Source organism: Elephantulus edwardii, unplaced genomic scaffold, assembly GCF_000299155.1.
Source record: "Elephantulus edwardii isolate Elephantulus edwardi_28Jun2011 unplaced genomic scaffold, EleEdw1.0 scaffold00187, whole genome shotgun sequence".
In the NCBI taxonomy this organism is placed as follows: Eukaryota; Metazoa; Chordata; class Mammalia; order Macroscelidea; family Macroscelididae; genus Elephantulus; species Elephantulus edwardii.
In genome coordinates this window covers 69628-88350 of record NW_006399937.1, presented here as the reverse complement: position 1 = coordinate 88350, position 18723 = coordinate 69628, and the positions used below count along the sequence as shown (strand labels likewise).

General features: G+C 43.4%; 1 protein-coding gene across 1 annotated transcript in view; it reads left to right on the top strand.

Moving 5' to 3' along the window:
- PROSC (proline synthetase co-transcribed homolog (bacterial)) overlaps window positions 1-8164 on the top strand; it is a 32771-nt gene extending 24607 nt beyond the window's left edge. Inside the window, exons 5-8 of the mRNA XM_006896646.1 lie at window positions 3037-3171; window positions 5896-6038; window positions 6479-6577; window positions 8025-8164. Coding sequence (XP_006896708.1) covers window positions 3037-3171; window positions 5896-6038; window positions 6479-6577; window positions 8025-8156 — 509 coding nt within the window. The 3' untranslated portion in view covers window positions 8157-8164. The remainder of the gene's footprint in view (window positions 1-3036; window positions 3172-5895; window positions 6039-6478; window positions 6578-8024) is intronic.
- Window positions 8165-18723: the final 10559 nt, after the last annotated feature.

Genomic DNA, 18723 nt, shown 5'->3' with positions numbered 1-18723 from the left:
GACCTCAATCACAATCTCTATCAGCAGTTTTAAGGACAAGACTGGCAACAAAAAAATCAGTGCAACTCTAAGAAATAGAGAAATGTTGTATGTGTATGTGTGTGCCTGTCTTTTATGAAAACCATGTAATTAATTTTTCTAAATCCAGTTTGAACTTCCGGCAGTTCTCTGTCAACATATTCTTCTTGCTGTTTCTTGGTGATCTTTAGCAATATTTTACTTTCATGTGATATTACTGGTAAGTATCAGTTTCGATACTCTCTTTGATCACATTCGTTGGGAATGGGAACAAATACAGATTTCTTCCAGCTGGCTAAGTAGCTGTCTTCCACATTACTTGGTATACACTGATGAGTATATCTAGGGCTGCATCTGTTTGTTGAAACATATTAATTGGCATTCCACCAGTTTTATCTTTTTAGCCAGTGCCTTGAGTGCAGCTTCAGCTTCTTCCTTCCTTACCACTGGCTCTTGTTCATATAGAACTTCCTGAAATTTTTCATTGTTAACAATTTCTTTTTGGTACAGTGACCTTGTGTATTCCTTTCATCATCTTTTGGTGCTACTTGTATCATTCGAGATTTTGCACATAGCATCTCTCAGATTGGCCATCTATTTCTGAAAACCATGTCTCTGTCATAGTGTTCACCTTTGTCACCTATACTTTTTGTGTACCTCTTCATGTCTTACTTTTCTTTAGTGATATTGTTAACATATATTTTGAGGGAACACAGTTAAATCCATAATAATATCCATCAACAAATGAAATTATAAATATATAGCATAGTTCTCAGACATTAAAAAAATGAAGTCCTGATGCATCCCACAATGTAGCTAAACTTCGAAAAGTTAGTGAAATAAGATAGTCACAAAAGAACAAATACTTTATGATCACAATTATGTGAAATATCTAGAATAGGCAAGTGTATATAGACCAAAATGTATTACTGATTACCAAAGAATAGAGAGACAAGAGACTCATTGCTTGTACACTAAGCTTCTTAAGGGTGATGGGGAATTTTAGAAATGGATAATGATGATGGTTAAAAAATAGGATAAACACACTAGAACAAGAGATGCATTGCAAAGTGAATTGGGGGAGGAGGAAGGGAAGTAGAGGGAAGAAAATGTGCGACAATGAATAAAAATAAATACCTATTTAAAAAAATACGAACATACTAATGTCACTAAATTGTGCATGTAAGGAATGTTGAAATGTCAAATGCGTTGTTAAATTTCTATTTTTATGGTAAATACCTAATTTCTATTCTAGGTTTATATAACATATAATATAAATACTTGTACATGTGTGCAAAGGTCTACCTCTAATCTTTGCTTTCATGTTAAAAAGTAAGAAAATCTAATGACCATTCATAAGAGGAGTAATTAAGTAAATTGTGGCCATCCATTCTGTGGATCCTGTGGTTTTTGTTAGGGATTTTTTAAAATTTTATTTCATTTTATTATTTTGTGTGTGTGTGTGTACCATCAAATCAGATCTGACTGGTACAGGAGGAGATTGCCACTCCTTCTCCAGCAGAGCATCTGGTGATCCTGTGGTTTTAAAAAATGCTAGTGAAGGGGAGCTCTGGTAGCCTAGTGGCAAGGAGCTGCAACTACAACCCCAGAGGCGCACGGTTCGAATCCACCAGATGCTCTGCCGGGGAAGGAGGGACAATCTCTTCCTGTACCAGTCAGATCTGATTTGATGGGACACTCACACTAAAATAATAAAACAAATTTTTTTTAAAAGTGCTAGTGAATCTGCAGTACTGATCTGGAAATCTCCACTCTACATGCCTAATGGGAAGAACATAATGATGTGGAGCAATATGTTAGTGTGTTCTAATTTATAAATTAAAAAATAAAACAAGAGTAATGAGAAACTCCGTGTGTGTGTGTTTAAACAGAGAAGCACTGAAACAGATCTGAAAGAATCCTCTTCCCTGAGGTATTAGTTGTAACCCTCTGAGGCAAGGAGCTCTAACGTTTTACCGCATATGTTTTGTATATTGTTTGTTTTTGTATCAAGAATGCGTACTTCTTGCAAATTTTTTAAAAATTCTTTGGGGGATTGTGTTTCTTTTTTAAGAAAAATAATCTGAGTTCACATGCAGTATTAACAATGTGGAGTCTTAATTTATTTTCACAGCTTTGATATTTGTTAATCTTGCAAACTTTTTGAAACTGTCTTTTCTGAGTTTCAGTTTAGGCGTTTCTAAAATGGAGATAATAGTGCTTTGTGAGCTTTGATGAAGATTAAAAAAAGATCATGCATATAATCAACATATAAAACAAAGTTTAAAGGGAGCTCTGGTGGCCTAGTGGCAAGAAGCTGCACTGCAACCTTGAAGGCATAAGGAATCCACCAGATGCTCTCTCCACTGAAGGGGGAGGGGTGATCTCCACCCGTGCCAGTCAGATCTGACTTGATGGTACACAACAAGAAGAAAAAAATTTTTAAGTTTATAAAATAATATATATAAAGTAATTCATTTGAAAACTGACCAAATGTACTGTAAATGGAAGCTAGTAATATTGCTTGTGTTATTCTTGACATTTATCTGAGGCCAGACTGTTAAGATGGTTTTGCTTCATTCTGATATCTTTACTGAATCAGAACAGCCCTGTCCCAGGAGGTTTTAGGAACGTGGCGCACAGTACATGGGTTTCCAATGTTTGTCCCTTTCTTGACACCCTGGCCTGTTTCTCTCAGCTTCTGCTCCAGCTTTCACAGGCCAAGCCTGCTATTAAGAACTCTACAGTTAGTAAATGGCTTCAACCTTGAAGTCAGCCTTGAAGTTTAGATTGGATACATGTGCTGCCTGATTGTGGCTGGTTGATGATTTAACTCATTTTTCCTGATTAGACAAGGCTGGCTTCATAATCTACCTTGCAGCTGAGACTTCACTATCTCTTTCTGTGGTAAATTCTTTTCCTCCTAGCAAGTGGATGGTTGCTGTTGATGTTGCTGTTGCTCAGTGCAGTAAGATAGGAAGACAATAAATACTGCCTTGTCCCTTTCTCTCCTTGCAGCTGTCCCCAATCTCTTCATGCTGGAAACAGTGGATTCTGTGAAATTGGCAGACAAAGTAAACAGCTCCTGGCAGAAAAAAGACTCTCCAGAAAGGTTAAAGGTTATGGTGCAGATTAATACCAGTGGAGAGGAGAGTAAGTAACCAGACCTAAATTGTAGAATTTTTACTTGTGTTTTTTCCTTAATTTTTGTTGTTGTTATGTGCTGTTGAGTCAGAACCAACTCAGTAACTGACCCTCCAGCAGGTTTTCAGAGGCAGAAAATCACATGGAAGCAGATTGCTCATCTTTCTCCCTCAGAGCAGTTGATGGATTCTCATGCCATTGAGTTGGCAGCACAAAATGACAGGCCCAAGTATTTTATAATAAGGATCCCTTGTAGCATAATGGGCACTATATTATTTTTAAAACTATCTGTATGGGATCAAAAGAGCTCTGGTGGCCTAGACTATAGGGAGGTGTGATGTTAACACAAAGGCTGAACCACTGCTTCAAATCCACTGGAGGTTCAAATCCACCAGCAGTTCCATAGAAAGAAGATGAATATTCTCCTTCCATGTGATTTGTTGTTGTTAGATGCCATCAAGTCAAGTATGACACTTCGTACGACCCTGTGAACAACAGCTCTGAACCTTGTTCTATCTGTGCCATCCTCATACCTCCTGACACATTAGAGCCCATTGCGGCAGACACTGTGTCAGTCTGCCTGATCAAGGTTCTTCCTCTCCTTCACTGACTCTCTGCCTTTCCAAGCATCTTGTGCCTCTCCAAGAAATAGCCCCTCCTAGCAACATGCCTGAAGTATGAGAGGCAAAGCTTTATCGTCTTTACCTCCAAAGAACACTCTGGCTGATCCTCTTGTATGTTCTTCTGACAGTCCGTGTGATGTTCAGTGCTCTTCTCCAACACCATAGCTCAAAGACACCATTTCTTTTGTCTTCCTTATTCATTGTCCAGTTCTCAGTTGCATAGCAGATGATAGGAAAGACCGTAGCCTGAATCTGACACACCTTTGTCCTTAAACTGACATCATTACTCCTCAATAATTTGGAGAGGTCCCTTAATTGCAGACTTTCCCAGTGCAATATGTCTCCTGATTTCCTGACTGCTGGTACCAATTGTGTTAGTTGTGGATCCAAGTAAGATGAAGTTGTTGATAGATGGAGAAAATTGCAGGGGAGAACCTTGTGATTTACAGCCTCAGAAATCCAATAGAGGGCTAGCTATGAGTCAGTTCCAACTTGATAGCAGTAAGTTTGGGGGTTTTAGAAGGCAGTGAGTTTATGCTAATGAGGGAGAAACAATTCAAAAAAGGAAGATAAAAATGAATGTAATCAATGTCGCTAAATAGTAATTAACTAGATACTTGAACCATTGTGTGTTTTGCTGTGTATATTTTCAACAACAACAAAGGAAAACAAGTTTAACTTAGTATTACATTGAAGTAAAAGAAAAGAGAAACTATATGTGTTACCTTCTAACCATAAATGTCTGCTGATCAATCACTTTACCAGATTATAAAATTTCCCTGGACAGATGCTGGACTCGGGCTACCTGGCTTCAACTCACAGTCAAAGATGTGACCTTGTAAAAGACATTTTGCCTCCCTGTGCCTCAATTTCCTCATCTTCAGAATAGATTAAACTACTTAGAGTTACTGTTAAATGAAAAGCTGTTAGCACATACTTGGCACATAAATATTTCTTAAAACTTAGTAATTATCATTGCGTGAACCTGTATTATAGTTTCGTTGTGCTTTCTCATTCCCATTGAGTTGGAACCAACTCATAACTCACCTGCCATTGCATTTCTGAAGCCATAAATCACACTGGAGGAGATTGCCCATCTTTCCCCTGCGGAACCACTGGTGGATTTGAACTACTAGAGAGGTGTGGCCTCTGGATTGGCAACACAGATCCCTCCAGACTAAGCCACCAGAGCTTCCCATTATGCTGTCAGTATAGGTGAATATGAAATTAACTCTAGGTCAGATGTTTGTTACATAATTTCTTGGTAACTAGTTGTAACCTGCCTTAATGAAAGGTTGAAGTAAATATTCCTAGCTTCTCCATTTGATAAATGGGACAAAGGGCAAGGCTATATTTATTATAATAGCATAACTAGTGGTTCCTACAGATTTCGCCTCTGGTTGTTAATTATCCAGGTGAGCTAAGTTTTAGCATTACTTGCTTTAATTTTACTTTAATGTATGCTTTATTTTAAAATGTTTTATTACTCCAGCCATAAATAAATAAAACAATAAAAATACTAGATTTTAAAAAATTCTTTTCAGGTCCATGTCTTCTTTCCTTGGAAAGGGAGGTCATGCTCCAGGAAAGGTGGAGGGTGGGGTCGTTGAAGGAGAAGATCCTCAACAAGCTGAACTGACATAGTGACTGCAGAACAGACTCCAGCATTCAGAGACAATGAGGATGGTGCAGGGTGGGACAGGGTTCAGACCTGCTGTTCCCAGGATCACTATGAGTCATACTCCACTCAACAGCACATAACAACAGCAATCTTCTTGATATCCCAAGGAAAGCAGTGGGTTGGGTTATTTTTTTTCCTTCTCCCTACACCTTATTTCTTCTCCCTACACTTTAGGCTTCCTCACAGAAACTGAGATACAGAGAATCTAATTAATAAATTTCTTTGATAATTTCAAAACTTCAACAACAACATAAATAAAGACACCCCCCCTTAAGTATAAAAATTACACTTTGGAATTTTAAGAAAAGTTCTTTTAGTGGTCCCTGTTGTCTGGAAGTCAGCTCTTCTGTTCTAAGAAGGGGTGAAAAGGGAACCTTTTTGGCTGTTTAAAACATTTGGCATATGTCTGTTCTCTTTCTTTTTGTGAAGGTAAACATGGCCTTCTACCTTCCGAGACAATAGCTGTGGTGGAACACATAAATGCAAAGTGCCCAAGTCTGGAGTTTGTGGGGCTGATGACCATAGGAAGCTTTGGGCATGATCTTAGTCAAGGACCAAATCCAGACTTCCAGGTACTGAGGGGCTGGGGAGCCGGGGGAGGGGACAGATTGCTTACGAGCTAGACAGAAGCATATTAGTAAAATGCTGTTTCAGGCTTGCTGTTGTGTAAGCTTCAAAGACACCCCAGACTTTTCCTGTCAGAATCAATTTCTTCTAAAGGCTGCTTATTAGGAAGGAAGAAGACTAGGTTCCCGGAACAGCAGACCTTTCTTTATCAGTGCTATTTGAACCTGACTGGATATGGTATTTAGAGAAAACGAGCTCTTTCTTCATCCCCAATGACTGATAGTTTTCTTGAAAATGGAGCATTTACTAAAATCATTTAGTAGGATTGGCCTGAAAACCTTGAAGAATAAATAGCCTTTGTCAAAAATGTTGAAATTCAGTTACTTTCAGACATCTTGAGAGAACACAGGAATAAAATAAGTGTCACATTTGTCTTTTTTGTCAGATGTTATTGTCTCTCCGGAAGGAGCTGTGTAAAAAACTAGACCTCCCCACAGACAAGGTTGAACTGAGCATGGGCATGTCCGTGGACTTCGAGCATGCGGTGGGTGTACTTCTCTGGACATTCTTTTTTTATTATTATTTTAGACTGATTTATTTACAAAGTCTGAATACATTGTTTTTCACACTGGATCTTTCCCATTTCCTTCATCACCCCCACCCATCAAAGTGTGTGACCCTATGATTAACCACACCTCCCCACACATCCTCAACCCCTCCTGCTTCCACTCTTCACCCCCCACCCGCCCCCCTTGAGTCCTCATACTCATTCTACAATAATGATTTTTTCTAAATTGTTATTAGTGTGTGTGTGTGTGTACCATCAAATCAGATCTGACTGGTACAGGAGGAGGTTGTCCCTCCTTCTCCAGCAGAGCATCTGGTGGATTTGAACCCTGTACCTCTGGGAATGCAGTGCAGCTTCTTGCCACTAGGCCACCAGAGCTCCCTTACAATAATGGTTTTATACAGTGTTTGTCCTTACAGAACTGAGTTAGTTCATTCAGCATAATGCTCTGCAGTCCCTCCCAAGTAGTAGTTTACAAAATTATTGCTCCAGCATGCTGCGTAGTATTCTAGTGTGTGAATGTACTTTCTCTGAAGATTCTTACCTGCTTCACAGCTACAGCAAGAATAGGTCTTCTGTTCAGAGAGAACCTTCAGCGAAGGTTCTAAAATGCCCCGTTCTCATCAAACTTGGGCACCCAACAGCATTGGTCGTTGGCTGTTCTAACACCTCTGCACATCTTCTGTCTTGAAGTGAAATTCATAGAAAGTATCTGATAATTTTTTGTATCAATAGAATTTCTAAAGGATGATAAAAAGAAATTACAATTTTTTAAAAGATACTTCAATAGGTAAATGTTTGGGCAAGGCTGTATGACAGAAAGTCATAATGACTTGGTCAGATGTTTAATCTTACATGTTGATTGACCATGAATGCATCAGCTGTAGGGGCAGATTGATGCAGGTATGAGGTGTTGATAACTCAAATATTTGATTTTCTAAAACAGTTAAGTGACTTGAAGTTCCAGAAATAAACTATCAGTTTCCCATTGTTTATACACGTGTTATATTCCTGAATAATTGACTGTTTTTAAAAAACAGGACAAAAATACTTTGTGTTTATAAGTAAATGATATTAGATCCTATGATAGTTGTGGACATGGTTTTCATCTTCCCAACTGCAGCACATTAGAAAGGTATGTGGGCTGCCAGACAGCTCTTGGTAGTGCCACTGTGGCCCACACGTCACAGAACATCTCACATTCCTGGCTCGCTTCCACCTCAGGGACAGTGGTCTTCCACAGTAGCTGTGAAAACCCAAGAAATCTTCCTGACCCCTTACCTGCTGCACAGTAGTCCTCTTCAGCTCCATCATCGTTGCACAGAAGCCCCTCAGATGCCAGAATGAGTGACGTGGCTTCAGCAGTTGCTGCATTTCTTTATTTTCAAAATAAATTTCCAGAATTTTCTGTTCTTTCTCACAGGTTGAAGTAGGATCTACAAATGTCCGAATTGGAACCACCATCTTTGGAGAACGAGATTACTTAAAGAAATCTGTCATGGACAAATCCGCAGAAGAGCTAAAGGCCCCAGTGGAGGTAGCACCAGGACATTGAACCAAGGAGCAAGCCGGCAGCAGCTCCCGGCCCGTGGGCCCTGTCCAGGAAGACTTTTAACTATGCACTAACCTAGATCTTAATTTTTCTATGTCCCATGTGACAGCACCACCGTGAGTAGAGAGCACAAAGATGATTGTGTGACAGAGGTCGTCTCCTGTTAGTCTCTGCTCACTTTTAAGTCGTGCATTGGATCAGATTTGAGGAATCCAAACGTTTCTGCAGAGTGCGTTCTAACACTGAATGCTACCCAGAAGCACCAATCATAAATGCCTTTTCCAGGTTAACAGCTGGTCACTCATTTGTCATCTCACTTTAATAGAAAATCCCCTCATTGTTACAGACTTCACACAAGCTTTTACTGATTAGTCACCTTTGCTGCTCTGGAAGAAAGTAATTTCTGCTGAGGTTGTACTGTACTAAATTTACGTGAAGATACTCTCTACTTTGGAATGGTTCTATTTGATTTTTGCTGATAAGAACTTTTGTCATTGGCCATCCTGTGTCATTGACCCTGAAATTCCAGCCCAAGCACACAACTATCAAGTCATTTTCAACTCATGACAACCCTCTATTGGGTTTCCAAGGCTATAAACCTTTACAGGAAGAGACTGCCCATCTTTCTCCTGCAGAGGGCCTGGGGGATTTGAACCGATGACCTTTCTGTTAACAACATAACTTGTCATACACTATGCCACTAGAGCTCCTAAAAATTGGAGGAGTGGCTTAAATTAGATCTGAGCCTTTCTATCGTCCTTCTGGAGATGGAGACAAGCCTTTGGGATTTTTCCTCTGGGATCTGCAGTGATGAGAACTTGATGAGATGATTTCTCCTTTACCATAATCTTCTTTTTGGTGATTATTTATTAACTACAGAGCCTTGGATCTCTGTATTCCCCAGAAATGTATGATTCCTTCAAAGCTAGTCCAAGCACCTGGTTTCAATGAAGCCAGGCTTTGAGGTTCCTCTCCCTGAAGAGCCCATTCCAGCTTCCCCACTACAGTGATAGCCCAGAATCTCGCAACTCTTCTCAGTTATCACAAAGTAGCAAGCTCTTTAAAAACCAGAAAGCACAACTCCGTCATGACAGATGCTTCAGTGTGTGCTGCTGATTGTTTTCTAGATGGCCTTTTCTCATATTTATTGAAACCCCAATCTTAGAATTTTATGAAAGAACTTACAGAGCATAATAACGCTGCCGCTGAATGTAATTTTGTAAAACAAACCATTATGATTCCTGTACTGTTCCAAAGCTATAGTGATATTTCCGAATATATTAAATAAAAATGTGTGTTTGAATTGCACCATCTGTGCCAATTACAAAGCAATTAAAATTTTTTTATTTTTTATGATCTGGTGTAATGAGTGAATGTAACCAGGAAGGGCATCCTGCCAGCCTGCCTTTGTAGGTGGGCTTCCTGTGGGTCATAGAGGGAGCCAAAGCCAAGCGCTGGACAAGTGAGAAATTCTGAACTTCTGAGGGCACCAAAATGACATTTAAAGAATTCTAGAAATGAAGGTTACCGCAAATAATGCCTTAAAATGGCCTCTAGATGGCGACATTGTCCCGCCTGAGGAGCCAGCCACCCTGGAATGGAGGGATTCCATTGGCTGTTGTGTCACTCCTTTTTAAAGGCAAAAATGGAGACTGGGAGGAGGCGGGTTTTCCCCCAGTGACACAGCTGGCTGTTATTGCTACACCTCTGGTCTTTTCAGTTACCTCGTTTCTTTGCTAACTTGGCTGAGAGTTCTGAGGGTGGCTATGGAGAAGTGGGGTGGTTTGAGCTATAAAAACCTCTCTCCCTTATACCTGGAGATTGAGAACAATAGAGAAGGTGAGCCAGGGGAGACTGAATCACATCTAGATAAGGAAAGGAAGCAAAACATGTGGACCCAGCCAGCCAGGACCTTTCCAGAGAGAAAATTGACCACGGTTGTGACCTCTTCATCTGTTGCTACTCACAACAGGTAGCAAGTTGTGTTTCTCCCTAAGTAGTAAGGACAGTTAACTCTGGGTTAATCAAGGCTGGTTCACACTTGGGCACCTTGGGAGAAAAGCCTCTTCCAACAGAGTGACAACTTTTTGGTTTTCTTTCATGGGCGGAGAAGGTGGATTGCTTTTTGTTAAGACTGACAGCATCCCATACCAAGTATCCTAAATTAAGCAGCTTTGCTCTTCTGGATCAACCACCTTGCCATCCTAGCAGCCTCTCTGCTGCTGCTGTCATGTTCTGTCCTCACTGGTGCTGGCCTCTAAAGTCTGTTTTTGTGTACCATCTAGTCAGAACCAGTGCATGGCTGACCTTCCAACAGGTTTTCAGAGGCAGTAAATCTGGAAGAGATCTCCCATATTACTCTTGCGGAGTAGCTGGTGGAGTTGAACCTTGCATCTTTGGGTTGACAGTGCAATTTCTTCTCACTAAGCCACCAGAGCTCCCTTCTGAAGGCTTTAGGACTCACAAAGACTTCCCACTCAGCTTTGTCAACGAAGTTCTGGTTCTGTCTGTTGCATCATTTGGCCTTACCTACTTGTGGACAAGGGCGCTGAAGTGCAGAGGTTTCCCACTCTGCTCTGAAGTCAGCGTTGATAATGGGGCTTCAGAGTAAACAGGGCTTAACCTGGCCCACAAGTTCTGGTCCACAGCTTGGCCAGTGCACCACTGACCCTGGTGCAATGGTCAGTTTAGACTTTAGTCACTGATAAACAGCACAGTCTTAAACGAGCAGATTTAGTTAGAGAATCTTATGCTAGAAAAGTTTTTAGTCTCTTGGAATAGTTAAGAATTGAGATATCCAAATGCAGAATAAACTTTGAAACCACTAGCAAGGGGTGGTAGTGAGAAGAAAAGAGATAATTAAGTCCAGCAATGAGTGGGATTAGCCTCCCCCCACTCTCCCCTCATCATTCCAGTACGCATATACACACACACACACACTCACACACTGATTCAAACCAGTCCACAGACTGCAAGGCCGAGTGTGGAAAGTAATGCCGTTCTTGCCCCCTGGTAACTAGCCTGGCAATGAATTTTTTAGTATGAGACACCATTTGGAGGAGTGAGGGAGGACCGGACATTCTAGGACATCTGGAGTTAGGACTCCACATCTGACCGACAGAAAAGCAGCAGCTCGGCACTTCCCACCAAAGCTTTGAAGCAGGAAGGACTCACTCTGCCAATTCCTGAAGGGCTGGAATAAGGGTGGGATGTCATCTGTGGTGCAATTGGAAATTAGTTGCTCTGGGAACTGTGACTGTCTTTGCCCTGAATGCAGTTACATCAGCCTCATAACTAAGGGCAAAAGAATCCCAACTGTCCACAAAATGTTTCACTGATCTGCCCTTCCCTCTCTGAACGGCACGTAGATAAAGAAGAGGGCTGGCTCGTTTTCTCCATCAATGTGTGTGCGTTATGCCTGTGTGCAGATGAGTCGCTATTTATAAGGTAAACCAGTTGGTTCAAGTCCATTCTGTCTCAAAAAGACTTCATATGGATGAGAGTAGAACTACTCCATAAGAGTGTTCATGATTGTGACCTTTCAGAAATAGAAAACCAGGCCCTTTCGAAGTGCCCCTAGGTGGGTTCAAACCACCAACCTTTCAGTCAACCGAGTGCTTAACCATTCATGCTATCCAGATACTCCATGTACATGGCAGAGGTTAGATGATAACCTTAAGTTCTTTCCCTATATTCATACTGAGGCCTCAGGATACCTCAGGGCTGACACTTTGTCCCCCATCACAAATACAGCATTAATGAGCTAAAGGGGTGGAATTTGAGGGTGCCTTTCTTGTATTTGAAATAAATTTTACAAGCTCAAATTCTCAAGCTCTGAAATCACCAAGGAGCAGAAGCCACCCTTGGAGTGCTGAAGTACCCCAGTGTTGCGCTCACTCCCCCCCAGAGCGGAAGGCACTCCATGCTGTCCTCCAGAGGAGCCTAGCAGCTCTCCAGTTTCAGAGCTAAGCTTGACCCAGCTGCCAATCTCCAAAATAAAATCAGTGTGTGACCTTACTCACCAGATGTACCGAAGAAACAAGCACAAACTAGGGCCAACTTTGAAGCCAAAAAGAGAAGATGAGAAGTGGGAGAGAGAGAACGGGGGAGGGGGAGGACTTGGCTGGACATGAAAGGTGTCTTGTCTGTCTGTTCCCCATTAGGCGTAATTCTCTAGCAATCTGCAGCCTCGACATAATTCTTCTGGCCAGAAATTCTCCGGAGGGATAGTGTCAGAAGGAAAAACAAACAGAATAGCATCTTCTGACAGCAAAGTCACTTAAAAACCTATTTTGGGGGGGGGAGGGAAGAGGAGAGATGTCTGTCATGGGAGGGCACTCCCCCTCAACAGGCCACATGTGGAGAGTTTATCCTGAGACTCAACAAGGCTGGGAAGAGGTTGATGAGGCCAGACCCCTAAACACAACTCTAAAGCCTTCTGCCTTTCTGTGATACCTCAAGACCTGCCATGTCTGCTTTTCTGAGCTGTGAACGCAACACTAAAATCTTCTGGCAAAGGACTCTACAGCCCTATGGTACATGGTGACAAATTCAGAAGTGTTGCATGAGGTAAAAAAGTGGTCAGTTTGTCATAACTCCACGTTCTCATTCTGACCACCACCAGCCGTCAAAGGCTGAAAACCCAGTTAGTTATCCCCTTGAACTGGCAGCGAGCTCCACAGGCAGCAAAGGCCTACAGCCTCTGAGTTATGTGGTAGAGTATTTGGGATGCCAGGCCCCACCCAAGCCTGCAGGAGCCCAAGCTGCCCCCCTCTGAATTCTAGAGGACTGGTGGGGTGGTGCAGGGCAGGAGAGGGGGGCAGCTCTCTGCTCAGGTTTCTGGGCCAGGCGTCCTGTTAAAGGAGAAAACGTTTTTCAGGAGAAGAAAAATTAATCAGAAGAAAGAAGCAAGAGCATTTTCCCTCCCTGCCTCTCGGACTTGTTTATTACGAGGATATCTGATTTCAGCAGAGGAAGCCTGCACTGCAGCAAGGTTTTTATTGGCCGTGAGCAAGAGGAATTCAGGGTTTGCCTTTGATTTGGCTTCCCTAAAACATGAGGCACGGAGAGGAGTGCTTGGAGCTTTGATGGAGCCCCCAGAACTCCCTGCTCCTTCGGCTCCAGCTCAGAGGCTCCAGCTCAGGACGGGGTGAAGGGATCTGAATGGAAGGTGGCCTCACTTGCATTTTGGAGAGGAAGCCAAAATAAGGGACAGAAGTGGGAAAGGTTCTGAAACTGAGTCTAAGGGAGTCTGAGTGAAGGGCAGCCACCTTGTCCGCCCCCTCCTCACGTGGAGAGGCAGGGAAGGGAAGGTCTGGTTTGGATGAGAGCACAGTGTTCTGAGACTTGTCTCTAAACTGACAGAGTTAGGCTGGCTGCAGTCAGGGCCTGGGGCCTGATGGTTTCAATGTGTGAGGAAGATAAAGCCAGAGATTTGCATGAGACAGTCTCTGCCAAGAGCCCTCCTCAGGCAGGGAGGGCAGGGTGCTGGGAGGGAGAACTCCAGCTGAGCTGCAGGCTCTGAGGGCCGCTGCTGATCGTGGCTCCCCACAGACACCTTCGTGCAGAGCGCACTGGCTCTTCAGGGTCTGGAATCCAAGCCCGCCCAGTTTCACCCCAGGCCAGCCTAGCGGTCCTTGCCTCCTGCCAGTATCCAAAGAGAAACATCTCATGCATATAAAAGGGAGAAAGAGTCCCTTTTGGGGGACTCCTGGACAAGCCCGACTCTCCCTTTTTTCTGCTCTGTACCCTATTTCTGTCTTCTGAAATCTCTCATTACTCTTTCACTGCTGGTGACAAAGAAAAATCCATAATGGGCACTTTGCTTTTCTGCTTCGACCAACTCCCTTGGGTTGAATGGGGATTGTGAAGACTCTGGGACCTTGAGGCCTGTACTGACTGCAGAGGGCTGAAATAAGGGTGGGACCCTCTGCACCTGGTTCATGCCCCAGTCTCGAAAGTAGAAGGTCCTAAGTCTCTCTGCGTCACCTTCCTCCTTTCTAAGGTCTGTCTGTGGGTCGTTTTCTGGGCTGTCACGGGCCTGCCTCTTAGGTTGAGTATGTGCCTCTGTGGTGTGTTTACTGTCCTTACATGGCTTTGCTCACCTGAGCAGCCAGGCCCTCTTGGCAGGCTATGCACTTGGCCCTAGAGCCTGGGGCAGGGGGTGGGGAATGGGAACAGGCCTCTCACTGTGTCCACTTAGGGAACCCAGTCATCAAGAGGACTTTATGCAGAAAGTTTGACAACATACTTACAGGGAAATGAACTGCAGAAGTAAAATTTCTGCATCCAAAGTGGGGAGCAGCAGCTATATAGAAAGACAGACCAAGTGTACCCATTCCAGGGTGTGTGTGAGTACAGGCACACACATAAACAGAGAAACACACACACCCCCCCCCACACACACACACACACTGGCTACCCCAAGATATACTCCAAGTATGGAATCACATTTCAGACCAGCAGACTGTTTAGCCAAATCTATTCCTTTGCAGCCGAAAGACTTTAGTTGAGATACTTAACCCTCTTAGTGCTTCCATTTCCTCCTCTGTAAAAAAAAATATTCTTTATTCTAAAAAGCAACAGCCTCATAGTTGCAAAGATTAAGTGTGATCAGGTGGGTGAAGTGCTTTACACAGAACCCGGCAGACAATAAAAAGTAAGTGTGGGCAGCCATTGAGGAGACCCAGCCCCGCCTGGACTTTATAGAGTATGAACTTGGAGAAGCAAAGGGGTGGTGTATTGATGGACAGAGCAGATAAAGAGCCTCAGAAATGCTGCTGCCTTCCTAAATAAATGAAACATGATCCTCTAAGGCTGGGGACCCTCCAAGAGAGGTGAGACAGCCAACATTTCAACTTCCCAAGACATCTCTCTCTGATAATAGCTGACTTAGGAGGCTAACTCAGGAGCTGGAAAGGCCCAACTTTCCTTAACACACTCCCCAAACATGGACCCCCAGGCCTTCCCTTCAGTTTCCTCTGACTTTAAATAAAGACTTAACTGAAGATTAAAGCATAAAAAAACTTGCATAATCAATGCAGACCGAAACCAAAGTTAGATTCTCTGGTTTACAAGACTCCAGTGACATACCCTAATTCCCTCCCGAGCAGTCCCAGGACATACGGCCCAGAGAGGGGCTCGGCTCCCAACCTCTCCCAGACTCCCCTCTACACCCACAGGCCTGTGGGGAACAGCAGGCCTAGGAACCCACAGCCTCCTGCGTAGAGCCTGACTTTCACCCTTAAGAGTGAACAAACACAGCGCACTGAGGCCAGAGAGCGAGGAGGAGCCAGGAAAGAGGTCAGGAGAGAGTAAAGAAAGAGCAAAAAGAAAGAAGTCTGCAGCAGCAAGAGACACACACCCAACAGAGCCAACCTCAGAAGCCATCCTGGGTCAGCTGCGCATCAAGAAGCCAACTGCCCAAGGAGATCAGGGTTCCAGGAAAGGCGAGCTCCAGCAAATGAAAAGAAAAATCCAACCTGCCTGGCTGCTAATCAGCCTCAGCTGTGTGTTAATAAGGGCGTTCCACTCTCTGGTCTGGCCCGAGGGGCTTCCCACACACCCCAAATCAGGTGGAATGGCCCAAGAATGGGTGATGGTGCTGGCAGAAAGGACAGTGACCCGGGAATCTGACTCGGGAACCTATGGCTAGCCAAGCTCTGAAAGCAGCCTGGTCCTGTACAGGGGAAACTCCAGAAAGCTGTCTTTGCAAGCCCACCATCCAACCGAGCAGATTTCTCATAGCTTTGTTCAGTGGTTGCTTCGACAAACAGCAGAAAGGAATGGTTAAAAGCAGCCGCTTCTGGGGATCAGGGCTGCTAGTAGGGGAAGGCAAGGAAGGGACTGTTGCTTTTCATTATAAGTTCTTTGGCATTGCTTCGTTTTTCAACCATATGCATGTATTACTTTGATAAAAATACATTTTTAAAAATGGTGGTGAGGACTGGAAGCAGTCTTAGCTCCAGGCAAAGCGTTGAGGTTTTCCTCAGCGTCCCAGCCACACGCCTTTCAAAGGGAGAGCCACCAGCCCCCACCTGGCCCAGTGCCCTGGGAATGACCCCAAACTCCAGCCTTATCCTCATCATTCTCTACCCCTCCTGCTACAACTCTCTCCCCTTCTGTTCTTTCATGCTGATTCAGTCTCTCCAAGTACTGTTAGGATGCAAGTATCTGCCTAGGCCCCTAGTTGGAGAGGTGCAAAGACTACAAAAAGGGTGAGGTAAAGAAACTCCACCTTTATCTCTAACTGACCATGTTGCAAAGATCAAGATAAATCTGACTCCTAACTGGGAACAGATCCAGGCCTCACGTGCATTACACCTCCCTACCTCATCACCAGCCACCTCAGTAGCCATTCCTCTCTGACCCTCCCCACACAGAGAAGGCTCAAGAACCTGCACAATTCACTGCACTTCAGACCACCTGCCCTTCTTCCCTTCCCACTGCCCACCCCCAGGGAGATCACAAGTTATCCTCCTTCACCAGCCCATTCTCCCTCTTCACTCTTTCCTCCCTTACCAACAGCCTGTGCAGCCTTTCCCTGACCATCCGCCTCCCAGAGCTGAGTCTACACAACTGGCTGTCCGATTGGGCCCTGCTGGTTCCTTTTCCCTGTGGTTCATTTAATTCTCCATAATGTTGTTGTTGTTAGGTGCCATTGAGTTGAACACTACTCGAACTACTGAACCTTGTTCTATCCTGTACCATCCTCACGCTTCCTGACACATAAGAGCCCATTGCAGCAGTCACAGTGTCAACCCACTTTTCTCCTTCACTCACCCTCCACCCTTCCCAACATCATGTCCCTCTCCAAGGAATAGCCCCTCTTAGCAACATGTCCGAAGTATGGGAGGTGAAGCCTCATCTTTCTTGTCTCCAAAGAGCACTCCAGCTACACCATTTCCAAGACATATGTTCATTCTCTTGGCCGTCCATGGGATGTTCAGTGCTTTTCTCCAACACCACAGCTCGAAGACAACAATTCTTTTCCTGCCATCCTTGTTCCTTGTCCAAGTCTCAGATGCATAGCTAGTAATCAGAAAGACTCTGGCCTGAATCAGACACACCTTGGTCCTCAAACTGACATCATTACTCCTCAATAATTTGGAGAGGTCCCTAAGTGCAGATTTTTCCAGTGTAATTCATCTCCTTATTTCCTGACTGTTCATATCAAGGGTGTTAATTGTGGATCCAAGCAAGATGAAGCTGTTGACAGTTTCAATCTCCTCTCCATCCAGCATGACACTACCTATTGGTCAGTGATAAGAATCTTTGTTTTCTTGAAATTGAGATGCAATCCATACCAAAGGCTGCATTCCTTGATCTTCTGCAAGTGCTTCAGGTGTTCCTTAGTTTCAGCAAGTAAGGTATGTCATCTGCGTAACACAGGTTATTGATGAGTCTCCCTCCAATCCTTTTGCCAAACTCCTCTTCATAGAGTCTAGCTTCTCAGAGAATTTGTTCAGTACAGATTGAACAGGTATAGAGAGAGAATATAACCCTGACACACTCCCTTACCAGTTCCAAACCATGCAGTGCTCTCCTGCTCTGTTTGCACAACAGCTTCCTAATCCAGGTATAGGTTCCACATGAGCACAATCAAGTGCTCTGGGATTCCCATTCTTCTCAATGTCAGCCACAACTTGACTTGATCCACACGGTCAGTCACCTTTGCATAGTCAATAAAGCACAAACAGACATTCTTCTGGTATTCCTTACTTTTAACCAGGATCCATCTGACATCAGCCATGATATCTCTGGTGCCATGGCCTCTTCTAAATTCCGCTTGAACTTCTGGCAGTTCCTTATCTATGTGCTGTTTCAGCTGTTTGTGAATGGTCTTCAGCAGTATTTTGCTTGCTTGGGATATCAATGATATTGTTCGATAATTTCCATATTCAGTTGAATCATCTTTCTTGGAAATGGGAACAAATATGGACCTCTTCCAAACTGTTGGTCAGATAACCACTCTCCAAATTTTTTGGCATAGACTGGTTAGTGTATCCAAGCTGCTGCATCTGTTAATTGAAACAAGTCAGTTGGTATCTCATGGATTCCTGGGACATTATTTTTTCTTTTTTTAAATGCCTTCAATGCAGCTTCCACTTCCTTCTTCATTACCATTGGCTCCTGTTCATATGGTACTCCCTGATTTTTTTCAGTGTCAATCAATTCTTTCAGGTACAGTGACTCTGTGTATTCTCCTTATCTATTTTTATATTTTCTGGGTCATTCAATATATTGCCCATAGCGTCTTTCAATATTATGACACAAGGCTTAAATTTGGTTTTCAATTCTTTCAGTTTGAGAAATGCAGAGCGAGTTCTTCCATTCTTATTCTCCAATTTCAGCTCTCTGCACATTCCATTATAATACTTTGTCCTCCCAAGCTGCGCTTTTAAATCGTCTGTTCAGCTCTTTCACTTTGACTTGTTTTCATTTAGATTTGGCTTCTTGACACTCCCGTGCAATTTTTAGAGTCTCTTCTGACATCCACTTTGATTTTTTCCTTTCTCCTCTGTTTTTGTAAAGCCCTTTTGTTTTCTTTATGGATGATACCCTTTTTATC